General features: G+C 38.4%; 1 protein-coding gene across 1 annotated transcript in view; it reads left to right on the plus strand.

Annotated features, from left to right (window-relative positions):
- Positions 1-19,380, plus strand: part of crabp1a (cellular retinoic acid binding protein 1a) — a 29,260-nt gene extending 9,880 nt beyond the window's left edge. The window contains exons 2-4 of the mRNA XM_062040660.1: positions 1,982-2,160; positions 8,055-8,168; positions 19,156-19,380. Coding sequence (XP_061896644.1) covers positions 1,982-2,160; positions 8,055-8,168; positions 19,156-19,206 — 344 coding nt within the window. The 3' untranslated portion in view covers positions 19,207-19,380. The remainder of the gene's footprint in view (positions 1-1,981; positions 2,161-8,054; positions 8,169-19,155) is intronic.
- The last annotated feature ends 1,289 nt before the right edge of the window (positions 19,381-20,669 follow it).

Raw genomic sequence — 20,669 nt, forward strand, 5'->3', positions numbered from 1 at the left:
CCTCATGAAAACTATCATGACATATGCTCATAATGCACATCCTTATAGTTCTCATGCCCACAATATACGAGATTAAAGGGATGTCATGATAAACCTCATTAAAACTGTCATGACATATGCTCATAATGCACATCCTTATAATTCTCATGCCAAACAACATGAATGCCCACAATATATAAAATCATAGGCATGTCATGCTAAACCTCATGAAAACTATCATGACATATGCTCATAATGCACATCCTTATAATTCTCATGCCCACAATATACAAGATCATAGGCATGTCAAGATAAACCTCATTAAAACTGTCATGACATATACTCATAATGCACATCCTTATAATTCTCATGCCAAACAACGTGCATGCCCACAATATATAAGATCATAGGCATGTCATGATAAATCTCATGAAAACTATCACGACATATGCTCATAATGCACATCCTTATAATTCTCATGCCAAACAACATTCATGCCCACATTATACAAGATCATAGGCATGTCATGATAAACCTCATGAAAACTATCATGACATATGCTCCTAATGCACATCCTTATAATTCTCATGCCCACAATATACAAGATCATAGGCATGTCAAGATAAACCTCATTAAAACTGTCATGACATATGCTCATAATGCACATCCTTTTAATTCTCATGCCAAACAACATGCATGCCCACAATATATAAGATCATAGGCATGTCAAGATAAACCTCATTAAAACTGTCATGACATATGCTCATAATGCACATCCTTTTAATTCTCATGCCAAACAACATTCATGCCCACATTATACAAGATCATAGGCATGTCATGATAAACCTCATTAAAACTGTCATGACATATGCTCATAATGCACATCCTTATAATTCTCATGCCAAACAACGTGCATGCCCACAATATATAAAATCCTAGGCAAGTCATGATAAACCTCATGAAAACTATCATGACATGTGCTCATAATGCACATCCTTATAATTCTCATGCCCACAATATACGAGATTAAAGGGATGTCATGATAAACCTCATTAAAACTGTCATGACATATGCTCATAATGCACATCATTTTAATTCTCATGCCAAACAACATGCATGCCCACAATATATAAGATCATAGGCATGTCATGATAAATCTCATGAAAACTATCACGACATATGCTCATAATGCACATCCTTATAATTCTCATGCCAAACAACATTCATGCCCACAATATATAAGATCATAGGCATGTCATGATAAACCTCATGAAAACTATCATGACATATGCTCATAATGCACATCCTTATAATTCTCATGCCAAACAACATTCATGCCCACATTATACAAGATCATAGGCATGTCATGATAAACCTCATGAAAACTATCATGACATATGCTCATAATGCACATCCTTATAATTCTCATGCCAAACAACATGCATGCCCAGAATATATAAAATCATAGGCATGTCATGATAAACCTCATGAAAACTATCATGACATATGCTCATAATGCACATCCTTATAATTCTCATGCCCACAATATACAAGATCATAGGCATGTCAAGATAAACCTCATTAAAACTGTCATGACATATGCTCATAATGCACATCCTTATAATTCTCATGCCAAACAACATGCATGCCCACAATATATAAGATCATAGGCATGTCATGATAAACCTCATGAAAACTATCACGACATATGCTCATAATGCACATCCTTATAATTCTCATGCCAAACAACCTGTAGGCCAAAAACACATGATCATAAGCATGCCATGATGACTAATGTACAGTACAACCATAGACACGTCATGATAAACCTCATAAGACCAATTATCATTAACATATGCTCATTATGAAGCACACATCCTCATGTTTCTCATGCCAAACAACCTCATAAGACACACCTGCATGTCTACAATACACAGCCTCATGGTAAACCTCATACACACACACCCTTGTCACTCTTCCCCGCTCATCTCCTCCCCCTCAGGCGTGAACGCCATGCTGAGGAAGGTAGCGGTGGCGGCGGCCTCCAGTCCCCACGTGGAGATCCGGCAGGACGGCGAGCAGTTCTACATCAAGACGTCCACCAGCGTGCGGACCACAGAGATCAACTTCCACATCGGGGAGGAGTTTGACGAGGAGACGGTGGACGGGCGAAAGTGCAAGGTATAGCTACACTACAGTCTCCTTCATTTTTTAAAAATTTGTTGCACGACGATGTGAAAAGGAAAATGTTTGGTATCACCCTCACGTCTGTGCAGCGGGATTAAGAGCAACCTAGTCCTTGAGATGGATGAGAAATTCTCTTCAGAAGGTCTGCAGTCCCCGAGGGCAGATTGTGATGAGCTCCTCGACTCTTTGGGGGTTTTTTTTTTTGCTTTCCATTAATCAACCAAACGCATGAGGCATTTAAAGTGGCTGCATGCAGGTTCGCTTACTACAGTACTCGTGAAAACATTAGAGCTGTGAATCTTTGGGCGCCACACAATCCGATTCTTGTGGGTAACGATTCGATTCTCGATTGAAAACGATTCAGAATCAATACTTTTTTAATTAACATTGGGTGCCAGTTCTATGATGAACTACATTCCTCCATAAAATAGATAAACAGCTCTGAGAATTTTTTATATTGCTCATTTATATGTAATAAAATTATACCCAACCATTTAATAAAGTCAATAATAAAGTACCTAACACTTCTATTTTCTAAAGTAAATCTGTACAGCAAATATGGACATCTAGAGTACAGGCCAAAAGTTTGGACACACCTTCTCATTCAATGTGTTTTCTTTATTTTCGTGACTATTTACATTGTGGATTGTCACTGAAGGCATCAAAACTATGAATGAACACATGTGGAGTTATGTACTTAACAAAAAAAGGTGAAATAACTGAAATCATGCTTTATATTGTAGTTTCTTCAAAATAGCCACCCTTTGCTCTGATTACTTTTTCGCACACTCTTGGCATTCTCTTGATGAGCTTCAAGAGGTAGTCACCTGAAATGGTTTTCACTTCCCAGGTGTGCTTGTGGCTCATCGAGAAAATGCCAAAAGTGTGCAAAGCAGTAATCAGAACAAAGGGTGGCTATTTTGAAGAAATTAGAATATAAAACATGTTTTCAGTTAATTCACTGTGGAGGGGGGGGGGCGTGGCCTGCGGACCTGCAGCGAAGCGGGGTGTGCCAGGACCGGCTTTGAGATCAGCGACAGGTGCGTAGATGACCCACCTGGGCCTGGGTATCTCATCACCTGTCGCTCTGTTAAAAGGCAGCAGCCGGGGAGGAGAGAGGTGGTGGAGCTGGAGCGAGAGAGAGAGCGAGCCTGAGACACACGGGACAATTGCTGAAAAGCAACCCAGTGAACTATTGTGAAGAAAATAAAAGAGTGTTGTAACCCTGATCCGGGCTCGTGTGACGATGTTTGGTGGTCCGAGGAACCCCGAGGAGAGAAACCTCCACATCCACCTTTTTTTGTTAAGTACATAACTCCACATGTGTTCATTCATAGTTTTGATGCCTTCAGTGACTAGGCATTGAATGAGGTGTGTCCAAACTTTTGGCCTGTACTGTATATCAAAAATTTGCCGAATTGGCTGGGCAGGACAAATTGTGGAAAAACAACCAAAAAAAAGAAGCAAAAATCGATGTTTGTTTTTTAAAAGTTGATTATGACAAATAAGAATCGCGATTAATCTGAAATATTTTAAACTGCTCTGAGAAAATGGATTATATAAAGCGCCATGCGGCGAGGGACGACTGTAACTGTCAGACAGATATTGTATATTGTGGGCATGCAAAACATGTTATTTCTCAGGCTAACAGATACTACACATTGGTATTTTTAGTCTATTTAGCCATTTTAAAGCTTGGAAAAAACAAGGACCAAAGCATTCTTGAATATCCATCCATCCATCCATTTTCTACCGCTTGTCCCTTTCGGAGTCGCGGGGGGGGGTGCTGGAGCCTATCTCAGCTGCATTCGGGCGGAAGGAGGGGTACACCCTGGACAAGTCGCCACCACATCGCAGGGCCAATACAGATAGACAGACAACATTCACACTCACATTCACACACTTGGGCTAATTTAGTGTTGCCAATCAACCTACTTTATGAAAATACCCCCCCCCCCCCCCAAAAAAAAGTGCTCTGAGAAGATGGGTTATATAAAGGGACGACTGTAACTGTCGGACAGGTCACCAAGTGCACACCACTGCTTTAAACAGCCTGTGGAGAAAAGTAGTGCATATTAGCATTATATTAAGAATAATTCCTAAAAATGTACAAGAAACTGGAGATATGTATTCACCTTCTACAAATATCCCCAGTGTTACTCGCACACATGCTGTATTTTCACCGTTTCCGTGCTAACAACAGCCCAAATCGCTCGCCATCTTGCTTTTTGGGGGTATGGAAGGGCAGACGTGACCTATTTCGGGGACAGGCTCCCTTGCTGGGCGCCCTGCGGCATGCTGGGTAGCGGGCCGTCTCTCAAGCTGCGTGACGTCTTTTTGCAACGCGTCACGGCGTGGTGTCGTTTGGGTGCGACGAGCAGTCTGCACGGAACTATAGTTGAGATTTAAAGCCATGAATACATTATGGTGCATAAAACATTGCACTTTTTGTTTACAGCTGCATGGGCACAGCAGGAACCCATAAAAAAAAAGAAGAAAAAAGTAATTGAATTTGAGACATTCCTCCTCCAGTCAGGTGGGATTATGTCTCACTCCTTCAAGGAACTCTACAAGCAGAAGTGAACACTTTCATTTGTCAAAATGGTTATCTTATATTAGGGGTGTCAAGCTTGTTTTCATTGAGGGCCACATCGCAGTTTTTAGGGTCGCTTGTAAATATATGATTAAAAAAAAAAAAGTATAAGGATTCGGCTCATGATATAGCATTTAAATATTCGCTTTTTTTTAACGTTCGCTTAAAAAACCCAAAACAGATTTTAGTGTAAAAAAAACTCGCTCAGTTGCCAGAATTTTATCGTAAAAGTTGCAGTGTTTTTTGTTTTGTTTTTACGGCATATTACTGTAAATGGAATGGAAAAATAGTACCACTCTTTTTCTTTTTTTTTTACAGTAAAATCTAGATTTGTTGATTTTATAGTGTATTACTGTATATGCAGAGAATAATTTGGCCACACCTAGTGTGTATGTGACAATCATGGGTACTTTAACTTTAAACACAAACAGTACCAAAGTTGTTGTTGTTGTTTTGTTTTTTTAAACTGCATGCTCAGTTGCCAGAATTTTACTGACTATTGTCATTTTTACAGTGCACAATTTAATCAAAAGTCAAGGTGATATTCAATATCTTATTATTATTATTATTTTTTAATACAACATTTTGTTGCATTATTAGGTCATATTATCAATCAATCAATCAATCAATCAATGTTTATTTATATAGCCCTAAATCACAAGTGTCTCAAAGGGCTGTACAAGCCACAACGACATCCTCGGTACAGAGCCCACACACGGGCAAGGAAAACTCACCCCAGTGGGACGTCAATGTGAATGACTATGAGAAACCTTGGAGAGGACCGCATATGTGGGTAACCCCCCCCACACACACACCCCCCCCCCCCCTCTCTAGGGGAGACCGAAAGCAATGGATGTCGAGTGGGTCTGACATAATATTGTGAAAGTCCAACACATCAGCGAAAATATTAAAATTTTAAACATATGTACAGTACAGGCCAAAAGTTTGGACACACCTTCTCATTCATAGTGTTTTCTTTATTTTCATGACTATTTACATTGTAGATTGTCACTGAAGGCATCAAAACTATGAATGAACACATGTGGAGTTATGTACTTGACACCTCATCAACTCAGTCGCCAGAATTTTACTGATAAAGGAAAATCAATGGTACCGTTTTTCAATTTACAGTAATGCACCGTAAAAACAACGACCGTAGATTTACAGTGGCAGCTCAGTTGCCAGAATTTGACGGAAAAATAACAAAAACAAAACAGTTACCATTTTTGAATGAAATTAAACAATGGATGTCCGCTAACTTTTTGCAACTCAACGCTAAGAAAACGGAAATGCTGATTATCGGTCCTGCTAGACACCAACATCTATTTAATAACACCACCTTAACATTTGACAACCAAACAATTACACAAGGCGACTCGGTAAAGAATCTGGGTATTATCTTCGACCCAACTCTCTCATTTGAGTCACACATTAAGAGTGTTACTAAAACGGCCTTCTTTCATCTCCGTAATATCGCTAAAATTCGTTCCATCTTGTCCACTAGCGACGCTGAGATCATTATTCATGCGTTCGTTACGTCTCGTCTCGATTACTGTAACGTATTATTTTCGGGTCTCCCTATGTCTAGCATTAAAAGATTACAGTTGGTACAAAATGCGGCTGCAAGGCTTTTGACAAAAACAAGAAAGTTTGATCATATTACGCCTATACTGGCTCACCTGCACTGGCTTCCTGTGCACTTAAGATGCGACTTTAAGGTTTTACTACTTACGTATAAAATACTACACGGTTTAGCTCCAGCCTATCTCGCCGATTGTATTGTACCATATGTCCCGACAAGAAATCTGCGTTCAAAGAACTCCGGCTTATTAGTGATTCCCAGAGCCAAAAAAAAGTCTGCGGGCTATAGAGCGTTTTCGATTGGGGCTCCAGTACTCTGGAATGCCCTCCCGGTAACAGTTAGAGATGCTACCTCAGTAGAAGCATTTAAGTCCCATCTTAAAACTCATTTGTATAATCTAGCCTTTAAATAGACCCCCCTTTTTTTAGACCAGTTGATCTGCCGTTTCTTTTCTTCTCTCCTCTTCTCCCCTGTCCCTTGCGAGGGGGAGTTGCATAGGTCCGGTGGCCATGGATGAAGTGCTGGCTGTCTAGAGTCGGGACCCCGGGTGGACCACTAGCCTGTGCATCGGTTGGGGACATCTCTGCGCTGCTGACCCGTCTCCGCTCGGGATGGTTTCCTGTTGGCCCCGCTGTGGACTGGACTCCCGCTGATGTGTTGGATCCACTGTGGACTGGACTTTCACAATATTATGTCAGACCCACTCGACATCCATTGCTTTCGGTCTCCCCTAGGGGGGGGGGGGGGTTACCCACATATGCGGTCCTCTCCAAGGTTTCTCATAGTCATTCACCGACGTCCCACTGGGGTGAGTTTTTCCTTGCCCGTATGTGGGCTCTGTACCGAGGATGTCGTTGTGGCTTGTACAGCCCTTTGAGACACTTGTGATTTAGGGCTATATAAATAAACATTGATTGATAAACATTGATGATTTTTCAATTTACAGTAATCTGCTGTAAAAACGACGGTAGATTTTAAGGTAAAAACTGGCAGCTCAGTTGCCAAAATTTTACCGTAAAAATAACAGTGGTAGCGGTTTTTTATTTATTTAGAGTGATTCCTTGTAAAAACGACGATAGTAGAGTTTACGCTAAGAAACTGTCACCTTAGTGGGTAGAATTTTACAGTGAAATTAAAAGTGATATCATTATTCAATTTATATTAATTTGCTGTAAAACAATAGTAGATTTTACCCTTAAAAACTGGCAGCTCCGTCGCCAGAATTTTACTGATAAAAAAAAACAAAACAATGGTACCGTTTTTCAATTTACAGTAATTTGCTGTAAAATTAATGACAGTAGATTTTAAGCTAAAAAAACTGGCAGCTCAGTCGCCAAAATGTTACCCTAAAAATAACAGTGGTACCGTTTTTTAATTTACAGTAATTCACTGAAAAAAGGAGTGAGTTTTATGATAATAACTGTCGACACAGCTGACCGTTTTTTACCGTAAAATCGACAGATTTGTTTTATAGCGTGGGAAGTGTTTGAAAAGCACGTGAAAAATATGGACATAAGGCTTTGAGGTAAATGTTGTAAAATCCAAAATCAGCAAGCAGGAAATGAGAAGTAAAATAAAATCTACATGAAAACCAATAAAAACTAATCCAAAAAGGAGCCAGGGCTAATTGTACTTAACACAATCGGTTTCAGTTTCTAGAAGGTTTAGTTCTTGACACTACCATGACCGTCAGTTCTTCCCTGGGTCCTACAGAGTCTCGCCACCTGGGAGTCGGAGAACAAGATCTACTGCAAGCAGACTCTGGTGGACGGGGAGGGACCAAAAACCTTCTGGACCCGCCAACTGAACGGCGACGAGCTAACGCTGGTGAGTAACAGTCCCTTATAATTCTGTATGTTTGATTAATAAACATAACAAATACTGTATAATATATATATATATATATATATATATATATATATATATATATATATATATATATATATATATATATATATATATATATATATATATATATATATATATACAGTATATATACAGTATATATATATATATACAGTATATATATATATATATATATATATATATATATATATATATATATATATATATACTATATATATATATATAATATATATATATATGTAAATATATATTTTTTAAAAAAGGATATATTTTTAACTTAAAAATATTTACATTTCGTAATTGAAAAAAGTCTATATTTTACAATTTAAATAAAAATATATTTTACAATTTAAACATGTATACCTAGTATATAATTCTTAATTTAAAAAGTATATATATTTTAAAAAGCGTATTAATATAGATTAATATATAAAATTTAAAAGTAAAGTGATACACTTTTACTTAAAAAAAAAAGTATATATTTTTTTATTTAAAAAAATATTTTACTATTTTCAAAAACATATTTTGTAAATGAAATATCTACATAGTATATATTTTAGTGCATATTAGTATATACTTATTTTTTCATATAAATGATATTAAAATACAAAAGTATGAATATTTTTTTATTTAAAAAGTATATATTCAATTTTAAAAAGTATGTTTTAGTTTAAAAGTATATACTGTATACGTATTTCTTTAATTTAGAGAAGTAAATTTTTTTAAATTTATAAAGTATATATATTTGAATGTAAAAAAATGCATACTTTTTAATTAAAAAAACAACAACTGTTGAGTTTGCTGGTTTCTGTGTGAAAGGGGACCAAAAAAGTCAATAAAACCTCTATAATGGAGGTAATCATCAGATTTCCAAAGCATCTCCAAAGACTGCTTTGGTCCAATGGGATTTCTCCAGCAGAGATTTCCTGGAGATCCCCTCCCTCGTAGAAGGAAACGATTCCAGAGGTTTTATCCTGCTTTCATCCCAGCTGTGAAAGCCGGAAGAAGAGGAGCTTCTTCACCGACATCTCTGTTATGTATTAAGTCAGATTAAGTCCAAAGCTCCTCAGAGACGATTGAGAGAGGGAAAGCATTCCAAGAGTGAAGCTTTCCTCTCCACATTCCCACACTCGCTTGAAGCAACAACTTGGAAAGTTTGATGAAGTTTAAGGAAGAGCTTTTGTGACTTTGTAAGAATGACGGAATTCTTCATGAGGCTCAGAAGACATTCTGCAGCTTCTGAGTAACAAAGTCAATAACGTGCCACTTTTAGTGACCTCCCGCAGGGACGACAAATGTTTGTGCTCTAATGGACAGGCAAGGCTCTTCTCACCTTGTTCCTCATAGATCACCCTCACTCTCCTGACATGACAACCGTCTTAATGTGTCACTATTTTTGCTGTTCATATGCAGGATGACCGCCTTTTTTTCGAGGCATTGTACACAACCCAAAACCAGTGAAGTTGGCACGTTGTGTAAATGGTAAATAAAAACAGAATACGATGATTTGCAAATCCCTTTCAACCTATATTCAATTGAATAGACTGCAAAGACAAGATACTTAAAGTTCGAACTGGTAAACGTTATTTTTTGCAAATATTAGCTTATTTGGAATTTGATGCCTGCAACATGTTTTGAAAAAGCTGGCACGAGTGGCAAAAAAGACTGAGAAAGTTGAGGAATGCTCATCAAACACTTATTTGGAACATCCCACAGGTGAACAGGCTAATTGGGAACAGGTGGGTGCCATGACTGGGTATAAAAGCAGCTTCCATGAAATGCTCAGTCATTCACAAACAAGGATGGGGCGAGGGTCGCCACTTTGTCAACAAATACGTGAGCAAATTTTCCAACAGTTTAAGAAAAACATTTATCAACGACCTATTTCAAGGAGTTAAGGAATTTCATCATCTATGGTCCGTAATATCATCAAAAGATTCAGAGAATCTTGAGAAATACATAAGTAGCAAGGCTGAAAACCAACATTGAATGCCTGTGACCTTCGATCCCTCACGCGGTACTGCATCAAAAAGCGACCTCAGTGTGTAAAGGATATCACCACATGGGCTCAGGAACACTTCAGAAAACCACTGTCAGTAACTACAGTTGGTCACTACATCTGTAAGTGCAAGTTAAAACTCTACTATGCAAAGCCAAAGGCATTTATCAACAACACCTAGGAACGCTTCGCTGGGCCCGAGCTCATCTAAGATGGACTGATGCAAAGTGGAAAAGTGTTCTGTGGTCTGAAGAGTTCACATTTCAAATTGTTTTTGGAAACTGTGGATGTCGTGTCCTCCGGACCAAAGAGGAAAAGAACCATCCGGACTGTTATAGGCGCAAAGTTCAAAAGCCAGCATCTGTGATGGTATGGGGGTGTATTAGTGCCCAAGACATGGGTAACTTACACATCTGGGAAGGCACCATTGATGCTGAAAGGTACATACAGGTTTTGGAGACACATATGTTGCCATCCAAGCAACGTTATCATAGACACCCAGTGTTGGGACTAACGCACTGTAACGCCGTTAGTTTCGGCGGTAACTAGTAATCTAACGCGTTATTTTTTATATTCAGTAACTCAGTTACCGTTACTACATGATGCGTTACTGCGTTATTTTTTTATGTAGTATCGGTTAGAAACAGAAGATCTGAGTGTGTTTTATTGCAGCGCTGCAGTGTCGTCCTTCTGAATCTCTTGTGTCACAAGAGGCGCGCTCGGTGTGGGTGTGGGTGTGGGAAGGGGAGGGGAGAGGGGCGCGCAATACAACGTAAACCGTTGGCCAACCAAAAAGTAACCACAGAACACTACAAGGCAGGGGTCACCAACGTGGTGCCCGCGGGCACCAGGTAGCCCGTAAGGACCAGATGAGTAGCCCGCTGGCCTGTTCTAAAAATAGCTCAAATAGCAGCACTTACCAGTGAGCTGCCTCTATTTTTAAAATGTTATTTATTTACTAGCAAGCTGGTCTCGCTTTGCCCGACATTTTAATTCTAAGAGAGACAAAACTCAAAAAGAATTTGAAAATCCAAGAAAATATTTTAAAGACTTGGTCTTCACTTGTTTAAATAATTTCATTAATTTTTTTACTTTGCTTCTTATAACTTTCAGAAAGACAATTTTAGAGAAAAAAATACAACTTTAAAAATTATTTTAGGATTTTTAAACAAATATGCCTTTTTACCTTTTAAATTCCTTCCTCTTCTTTCCTGACAATTTAAATCAATGTTGAAGTAAATTTATTTTTTTTATTGTAAAGAATAATACATAAATTTTAATTTAATTCTTTATTTTAGCTTCTGTTTTTTCGACGAAGAATATTTGTGAAATATTTCTTCAAACTTATTATGATTAAAATTCAAAAAAATGATTCTGGCAAATCTAAAAAATCTGTAGAATCAAATTTAAATCTTATTTCAAAGTATTTTGAATTTCTTTTAAAATTTTTGTTCTGGAAAATCTAGAAGAAATAATGATTTGTCTTTGTTAGAAATATAGCTTGGTCCAATTTGTTATATATTCTAACAAAGTGTAGATTGGATTTTAACCTATTTAAAACATGTCATCAAAATTCTAAAATTAATCTTAATCAGGAAAAATTACTAATGATGTTCCATAAATTCTTTATTTAATTTTTTCAAAAACATTCGACTTAGCTAGTTTTTCTCTTCTTTTTTTCGGTTGAATTTTGAATTTTAAAGAGTCGAAATTGAAGATAAACTATGTTTCAAAATGTAATTGTCATTTTTTTCGTGTTTTCTCCTCTTTTAAACCGTTCAATTAAGTGTAAATATCATTAATTATTAATAATAACATAGAGTTAAAGGTAAATTGAGCAAATTGGCTATTTCTGGCAATTTATTTAAGTGTGTATCAAACTGGTAGCCCTTCGCATTAATCAGTACCCAAGAAGTAGCTCTTGGTTTCAAAAAGGTTGGTGACCCCTGCTACAAGGTATAGTGTTCTGTGGTTACTTTTTGGTTGGCTAAGCGGACGTGACGACAGGCTGTCCTCACTCAGGTCCGCACAGACCTGGAAGGGGCGTGTCTTAAGTCCGGCTGGAAATCGGCACTGAAATTCGGGAGGGTTGGCAAGTATGAGATATTCTCACTTCTTTTCTTTTGTCGAGCACAAAGAAAAGAACATTTTAGTTAAATGTAAGTTGTGTCTTGGATCAAAGATCCCGTCAACTGCCCAAAACAACAATTCAAATCTGCCTGGTTAGGCTTTGTGTATGTCACGTGTGCCTTCCTTAGGTGAAGCCAGGTTTACAGCTATGTTGTTATTATGCTGTTTGTTACTTATGTAAGTTATGTTGCAGCTATTTAAAATAGTTTTGTCAATTTGTTCTGGCCTGAAATAAATTGGCCCTTTGAAACGTATCTTTGTCTTTGTGTGTTGTATGTAGAGCACATTGCTTAGCAGAGTTCAGTGATGCAAATGCATGTCAAGTTGATCAACACATTGTATTATTCTCCAGTGCAATAACAGTACTGAAATGAAGGCTAAAAGGGCATTAATGGGAGCTTTAAAAAAAAAAAAAGTAGAAGAAGTAACTAAATAGTTACTTTTCACAGTAACGCATTACTTTTTGGTGTAAGTAACTGAGTTAGTAACTGAGTTACTTTTGAAATAAAGTAACTAGTAACTGTAACTAGTTACTGGTTTTCAGTAACTAACCCAACACTGTAGACGCCCCTGCTTATTTCAGCAAGACAATGCCAAGCCACGTATTACAACGGCGTGGCTTCATGGCAAAAGAGTGCGGGTACTAGACTGGCCTGCCTGTAGTCCAGACCTGTCTCCCATTGAAAATGTGTGGCGCATTATGAAGCGTTAAATATGCGTTAAATACCACAACGGAGACCCCGGGCTGTTGAACAACTTAAGCTGTACATCAAGCAAGAATGGCAAAGCATTCCACCTGAAAAGCTTCAAAAATTGGACTCCTCAGTTCCCAAACGTTTACTGATTGTTGTTAAAAGGAAAGGCCATGTAACACAGTGGTAAAAATGCCACTGTGCCAACTTTTTTGCAACGTGTTGCTGCCATAAAATTCTAAGTTAATGATTATTTGCAAAAAAAAAAAAGTTTCTCAGTTCGAACATTAAATATTTTGTCTTCGCAGTCTATTCAATTGAATATAAGTTGAAAAGGATTTGCAAATCATTGTATTCTGTTTTATTTACCATTTACACAACGTGCCAACTTCACTGGTTTTGGGGTTTGTATGTCAGACCATAAAAATGTAATCGAATAAGTGTATCTACAAAGCCTAGTCGAGTTTGAGTAGCTACTTTTTCTCGAGGCAAGAATAAGATTTTTCACAAAGTGCTTTTTTAAGCCAACATTTGTGCTGACAGTACACCTCAGGTATCAGGGACAAATGGTGTCAAAAGAAGTGGGATCATAAGGCTATCTATCACATGTCTCGTTGAAAGGGACTATTGACGGGGGTAAGAAGTGGAATCATGAGGCCATTAATAGTATCGCTCGGGACTGGTGACATCTGTGCGACTGACCGGCCAGAAATGGCTGAGACGTTGGGGTGACTGGTGTCAGAAGTGGGAAGATAAGTCCTGAGGACGTCCGTGGAATTCCCCAAGATGTGAGTGATGCAAAGGATGGAAACGGACATCACTGGAGTTGTGTTGGAAGGCCCTTAAGTACCAGTAGAGTTGCCTCCAAATTGAAGCTATTATCATATACATCTGATTTATGACACCAAAAGACTTCCAAAGTTTGTGAGTAAATAGATATGATCAAAATATAAGAGCCATGTTGAGAGTTAATGAGCAAGCCAGTCACGTGATCCATGACGTAGAAGTAGCAACCACAGGTCCCTTTCCCATCAACAACAAATGCTAATCATGCAGACTTTGTGAGAGCCAACAATAATTACTTTGGGAACAATTATGATCCAGGACCTTATATTTTTTGAGCCCGAACACAAAGAGGATGAGCAATAAGTTTTAGAAGTTGAGTGATGGATGCAGCTTTATTGTGACACTATAGCATTAACAGCATTGTTAGGTACTAAACATACAAACTAACTCTAATAAACCAAAATAAAACAAACACTTACTGTTTGCCGATTGACGGGACGCTCACATAATCCCGTTTGGATGAAAAATCTATCGCAATCCTCACGAAGGGATACAAGAAGTTGCAGCAACTAGCGTCTTTTAGTGTCTATTTTGCCATCTCGGGGGACAACAAAGTGGACCAGTCTCTCGGTCCATGGCCCCATTTGTCCACTAGCAGGTGAGAGATGCTTGAATTATAATCCCGAATTTACTTTTAGAAAGTTTGAGACGAAGCAGAAGCAGCCGTTGGTTTAATGTGTCAACAATAGCAGCGTAAACTAGCATTAGGTCACTTCTATCGATGCATCACTAAATAGGCCGTCTGTGTTAGCGCTTATAATAACAATATCGCTCATATTTGGTTAATTTTCAGGTCACGACATGTAAAGGGAGTATTGTTGCCGCATTCTGGACGTTTTATAGAGGGTACAATGGGCGCAATGGAGCACACTCGATTTGTTGATTCAATTGTTAGCTATTTATTTATGATTTCGAATGCATAGAAAAACCAAACATATGTGTTTTTGTCTTACATAAGGATTGTGAATGATAAACAGAATCTACGGAAATTGCCAAAGACATTAACAGCGGAATATTCATAATTTTGTGAATTTGTGCCATTTTGTGAGGTTTAGACGATATTTTCACATACTTTGCGGATTGTAAATACAATTGGATATGGTTTGTTAGATACAATGAAACACAATGAAGCACATAAAGTCAACTTTTTTTTCCCCACTCTACTGGTACTCTAAGGCAGGGGTGTACAAACGTTTTGACGTGGGGGCCGCATTGGGCTAAAAAAATTTGGTCAAGGGCCGAAAGCAAACTTCAAGTAAAATAACTATGTATGTATGTATGTATTTATGTATGTATGTATGTGTGTATATATACATACTATACATATATATGGGTACATATTATAATAATATAATTGGATATTAAGAGTATGTGAAAGTTCGGCTTCTACCTTGTTTACTTCCATGAAGACCTCCTTAAAGTTTCGTAAACAATCAGAAATATCAAGCAGCTAAAATGCGCCAAAAAGGGATAAGTGTGGAGAGAGTGTTTTGCATTTTTCCCACAATGCACTGTAATGGATTTAAGTGAGTGTCATTTTGAATGTTTTTATTGTGCGTGGATGTTTTGGATATCCACAAAGTTCACTGAGCAGGTTGTGTTATGTGTGACCATGTGTGTTGACTTTTTGTGTTGGTTGCATTTTTTTTTGTGCCATGACTCAGAAAGGTTGCCTGAATTTGGGTCATATAAGGAAATGATGTGCTGTTTTCACTTCTAGCACAATTCATGGTCATTGACCTGGATTACTCACATTGACCACAGGAGAATTAAAAATGTATTGGGAAAAAACAGATTCCTTACTCATGACACTGGCGTGGGCCGTAGGTTGGACACCCCTGCTCTAATCCTCTGTGGGATTACCCCCAAAGATGAGTCACTTGGGTGATGTCAGAAGTAAGATTTTAAGGCTTAATAAAGCACCCAAATAGAAAGACCATTGTGACCAGGGATCTGTTCGATTGACTGCCAATGTTGGGTGGGACACTGGAACAATTTGTTTTAAAAGTTGGATCTTACAGAAATTCCCTGTTGTAAAGGACTGCTGGTTGACCACCAAAGATGGGTGACGCAGTTTGATGGCTGGGACTTGCTCCTACCTCTAGTCAAGCTTTTTAACCGATGGAGTCAGAAGGGGCACAGTCCCGTGAAGATATCCGTAGTGTGTACCGTTGTAAGGGACCAGTGACCCCTTTATGAATGTCCTTTTGCTGTGGGTGAGGCACTGGAATGACTGTTGTCAGAAGTGGGATCTTAAGTGGAAAAGACCAATAAGAACTGTCATTGACCCCCCTAAAAATGGGTGTCATTGGTGTCCTTGTCAGCATACATGGTTAGAGCCAGATTAAGATCCAAGTTGATGTTACTACTCTGCAGATTTCTGGGAAAACTTGTGTCGGAAGTGAGTTCATAAGGAGCGAGACTCTGTTAGAGGGACCCTTTGGACCGGTAACCGCCTGTGTGATTGACTCCCACAGATGGGTAAAGCACTGGAAAGAATGGTGTTAGAAGTGATCTCTAGATGTGGGTGAGGCACCAAAATGACTGTTGTCAAAAGTGGGATCTTAGGTAAAAGTGGAAATGACCGATGAGAACTATCATTGACCCCCCCAAAAAGATCTCTAGATGTTGGTGAGGCATTGGAATGACTGTTGTCAAAAGTCAGAACTTAAATAAAAGTGGAAATGACCGCGAGAACTATCATTGACACCCCCAAAATGATCTCTAGATGTGGGTGAGGCATTGGAATGAAAGTTGTCAAAAGTAGGATCTTAAGTAAAAGTGGAAATGACCAAGGAGAACTATCATTGACCCCCAAAAAAGATCTCTAGATGTGGGTGAGGCACCCGAAGGACTGTTGTCAAAAGGGTGATCTTAAGTAAAAGTGGAAATGACCAAAGAGAACTATCATTGACCCCTCAAAAAGATATCTAGATGTGGGTGAGGCATTGGAATGACTGTTGTCAAAAGTGGGATCTTAAGTAAAAGTGGAAATGACCAATGAGAACTATCATTGACCCCCGAAAAAGATCTCTAGATGTGAGTGAGGCATTGGAATGACTGTTGTCAAAAGTGGGATCTTAAGTAAAAGTGGAAATGACCAAAGAGAACTATCATTGACCCCCCAAAAAGATGTCTAGATGTACAGGTGAGGCATTGGAAGGACTGTTGTCAAAAGTGGGATCTTAAGTAAAAGTGGAAATGACCAATGAGAACTATCACTGACCCACCAAAAAGATCTCTAGATGTGGGTGAGGCACCGGAAGGACTGTTGTCAAAAGTGGGATCTTAAGTAAAAGTGGAAATGACCAATGAGAACTATCATTGACCCACCAAAAAGATCTCTAGATGTGGGTGAGGCACCGGAAGGACTGTTGTTAAAAGTGAGATCTTAAGTAAAAGTGGAAATGACCAATGAGAACTATCATTGACCCCCCAAAAAGATCTCTAGATGTGGGTGAGGCACTGGAATGACTGTTGTCAAAAGTGGGATCTTAAGTAAAAGTGGAAATGACCAATGAGAACTATCATTGACCCACCAAAACGATCTCTAGATGTGGGTGAGGCACCGGAAGGACTGTTGTCAAAAGTGGGATCTTAAGTAAAAGTGGAAATGACCAATCATTGACCCACCAAAAAGATCTCTAGATGTGGGTGAGGCACCCGAAGGGCTGTTGTTAAAAGTGAGATCTTAAGTAAAAGTGGAAATGACCAATGAGAACTATCATTGACCCCCCAAAAAGATCTCTAGATGTGGGTGAGGCATTGGAAGGACTGTTGTCAAAAGTGGGATCTTAAGTAAAAGTGGAAATGACCGTGAGAACTATCATTAACTCCCCAAAAAGATCTCTAGATTTGGGTGAGGCACCGGAAAGACTGTTGTCAAAAGTGGGATCTTAAATAAAAGTGGAAATGTCCGTGAGAACTATCATTGAACCCCCAAAAAGATCTCTAGATGTACAGTAGGTGAGGCATTGGAATGACTGTTGTCAAAAGTGGGATCTTAAGTAAAAGTGGAAATGACCGATGAGAACTATCATTGACCCCCCCCCCCCCCCCCCCAAAAAAAAAGATCTGTAGATGTGGGTGAGGCACCGGAATGACTGTTGTCAAAAGTGGGATCTTAAGTAAAAGTGGAAATGACCAATGAGAACTATCATTGACCCCCGAAAAAGATCTCTAGATGTGAGTGAGGCATTGGAATCACTGTTGTCAAAAGTGGGATCTTAAGTAAAAGTGGAAATGACCAAAGAGAACTATCATTGACCCCCCAAAAAGATGTCTAGATGTGGGTGAGGCACCGGAATGACTGTTGTCAAAAGTGGGATCTTAAGTAAAAGTGGAAATGACCAATGAGAACTATCATTGACCCCCGAAAAAGATCTCTAGATGTGAGTGAGGCATTGGAATCACTGTTGTCAAAAGTGGGATCTTAAGTAAAAGTGGAAATGACCAAAGAGAACTATCATTGACCCCCCAAAAAGATGTCTAGATGTACAGGTGAGGCATTGGAATGACTGTTGTCAAAAGTGGGATCTTAAGTAAAAGTGGAAATGACCAATGAGAACTATCACTGACCCACCAAAAAGATCTCTAGATGTGGGTGAGGCACCGGAAGGACTGTTGTCAAAAGTGGGATCTTAAGTAAAAGTGGAAATGACCAATGAGAACTATCACTGACCCCCCCAAAAGATCTCTAGGTGTGGGTGAGGCATTGGAATGACTGTTGTCACAAGTGGGATTGTAAGCAGGGAAATCCATATGGAAAGAACCAGTGAGAACGGTCATTGACCCCAACAAAATGGGTAAACCTATCTCTTTGGTGTCACTGTCAGCATTCATGTTTAGACCCAGGTTCGGATCCACGTTGAAGGTACAACTCTGCAGATTTCTGGGACAAATTAAGTCAGCTGTGGCATACCCTGCTAGAGGTACCCTGTGATTGAGCCCCACAGTTGGGTAAAGCACCAGAATGAGTGGTGTCAGGAGCGCAAAGGATTTATCATGGCAAGCTCAACTAAGTGGTACAAGTGCTAATAAATGTGTCCCTAAAAGCAGGCAGTGAGACAATAGCAGCATCAGTGACACAACAGGCTGATTGTCTGCCGCAGTAAAGTGGGACACATTTGCATACAATTTGCATGTTTCCTTTAATTTCTTATACACTTTTTGGGATTCTCTGCCTTCCAAAATAGAACGGAACAGACAGTGCTAGATTTCGGTTTTCTTCCCACTTGTATGTTTTAAACTCCACTGATGGATTCATGTTTGTCTGTTGCAGATTTTCGGGGCAGACGACGTGGTGTGCACTCGCATTTACGTGCGGGAATGACACCGCCAGACCGGGTTGGCACATCTGGGACCATAAATTGCTAGCTAACATGGTAACACGTACAGTAGCTACAGTAGAGTCTCCATACACATGCTAGAACACGTCAGTAGTCAACTCTCTCTTCTTTATTGCGCCAATATTCAACGGCAGAAACCAATAAAACCTTGACAAAAAAACTAATAGAATGAGAGTGTCTTTTTTTTTTTTGCTAAGTAGCACTAAATCCTAACAATGTTGACATGTCTCGTGAATAAAAAAAAGTCTGAGTAAGGTAAATATTAAAAATGCAGGTGTGACCTAATTGACCAAATAGAGATACATGATGCGCTAATCCTTCTGGGTAGCAACAAACTAATGTCCTCACTTACTAGTTCAAAATTTTAATTAAAGCTTTATTTATCCAGGTTAAGTCAATTGGGAAGTCATTTAGCAAAGAGGCATTTACAAAATAGAGATGTTGATGTGTGATGATAATCTCTCGTCGGCTCTCATTTACCAACAAAATTGTGTTTACAAATGAATGCTCATTACGTACAGGGATAAATGTGTTAAAACATAAAGACATGTTTAGGATGGACTTTTCAAGTGTAAAACACACACGGAGAATGTCTGCAACTTGTCGACGAAAGCACGGACAATGAGGAAGCCTTGGGTGGCGTTTCTTTCTCTAATTATAGTTAATTACAGTATTACTGTTTTTCATATTAATTAATTAATTAATTAAATTAGTACAATAATTTGACAATGAGCTCTGAATATGTACTTTTACTGCCATCTCATGTCTAATTTGAAGACTGCGTGGTATAAAATAAGTAAAACATAGATGCAGTATTTGTTTTTCAATTTCTGTTGCAATCCTGTACTTTTTGAGGCTAGGGTTACAAGGAACACAAATTTATAAAATCACATTGATTGGAAGTAAAAATAAGCCTCAAAACATTGCAACTTTTGCAGCAACTTTTTGATAAGCCGCAACGAATTCGGGCATTTTAGGGCGCCAAAATCCTCGGAAAAGACAAAAATCCTGGCGGCACTGAGATTTTCTTATCTTTGTCTTTTATCCCAAATTTTTTTTAAATAGTGATAAAAAATATATACTAATTTACATTTTTCATGTAATTTATTATAGATTTCTTATTAATATATCATTGGATTTAAATGTTTTAAATTATTTTATTATTTTAACATTATCACAGTAATTATAGTAACTAAATATTTTAATAATGAAATAAAATTAATATGGTTAAGAATAGTAATATGTTGTGTTTAAAGGCCTACTGAAATGAATTTTTTTTATTTAAACGGGGATAGCAGATCCTTTCTATGTGTCATACTTGATCATTTCGCGATATTGCCATATTTTTGCTGAAAGGATTTAGTATAGAACAAGGACGATAAAGTTCGCAACTTTTGGTCGCTGATAAAAAAAAAGCCTTGCCTATACCGGAAGTAGCGTGACGTCA

Source organism: Entelurus aequoreus, linkage group LG03 (genome assembly GCF_033978785.1).
Source record: "Entelurus aequoreus isolate RoL-2023_Sb linkage group LG03, RoL_Eaeq_v1.1, whole genome shotgun sequence".
Lineage (NCBI taxonomy): Eukaryota > Metazoa > Chordata > Actinopteri > Syngnathiformes > Syngnathidae > Entelurus > Entelurus aequoreus.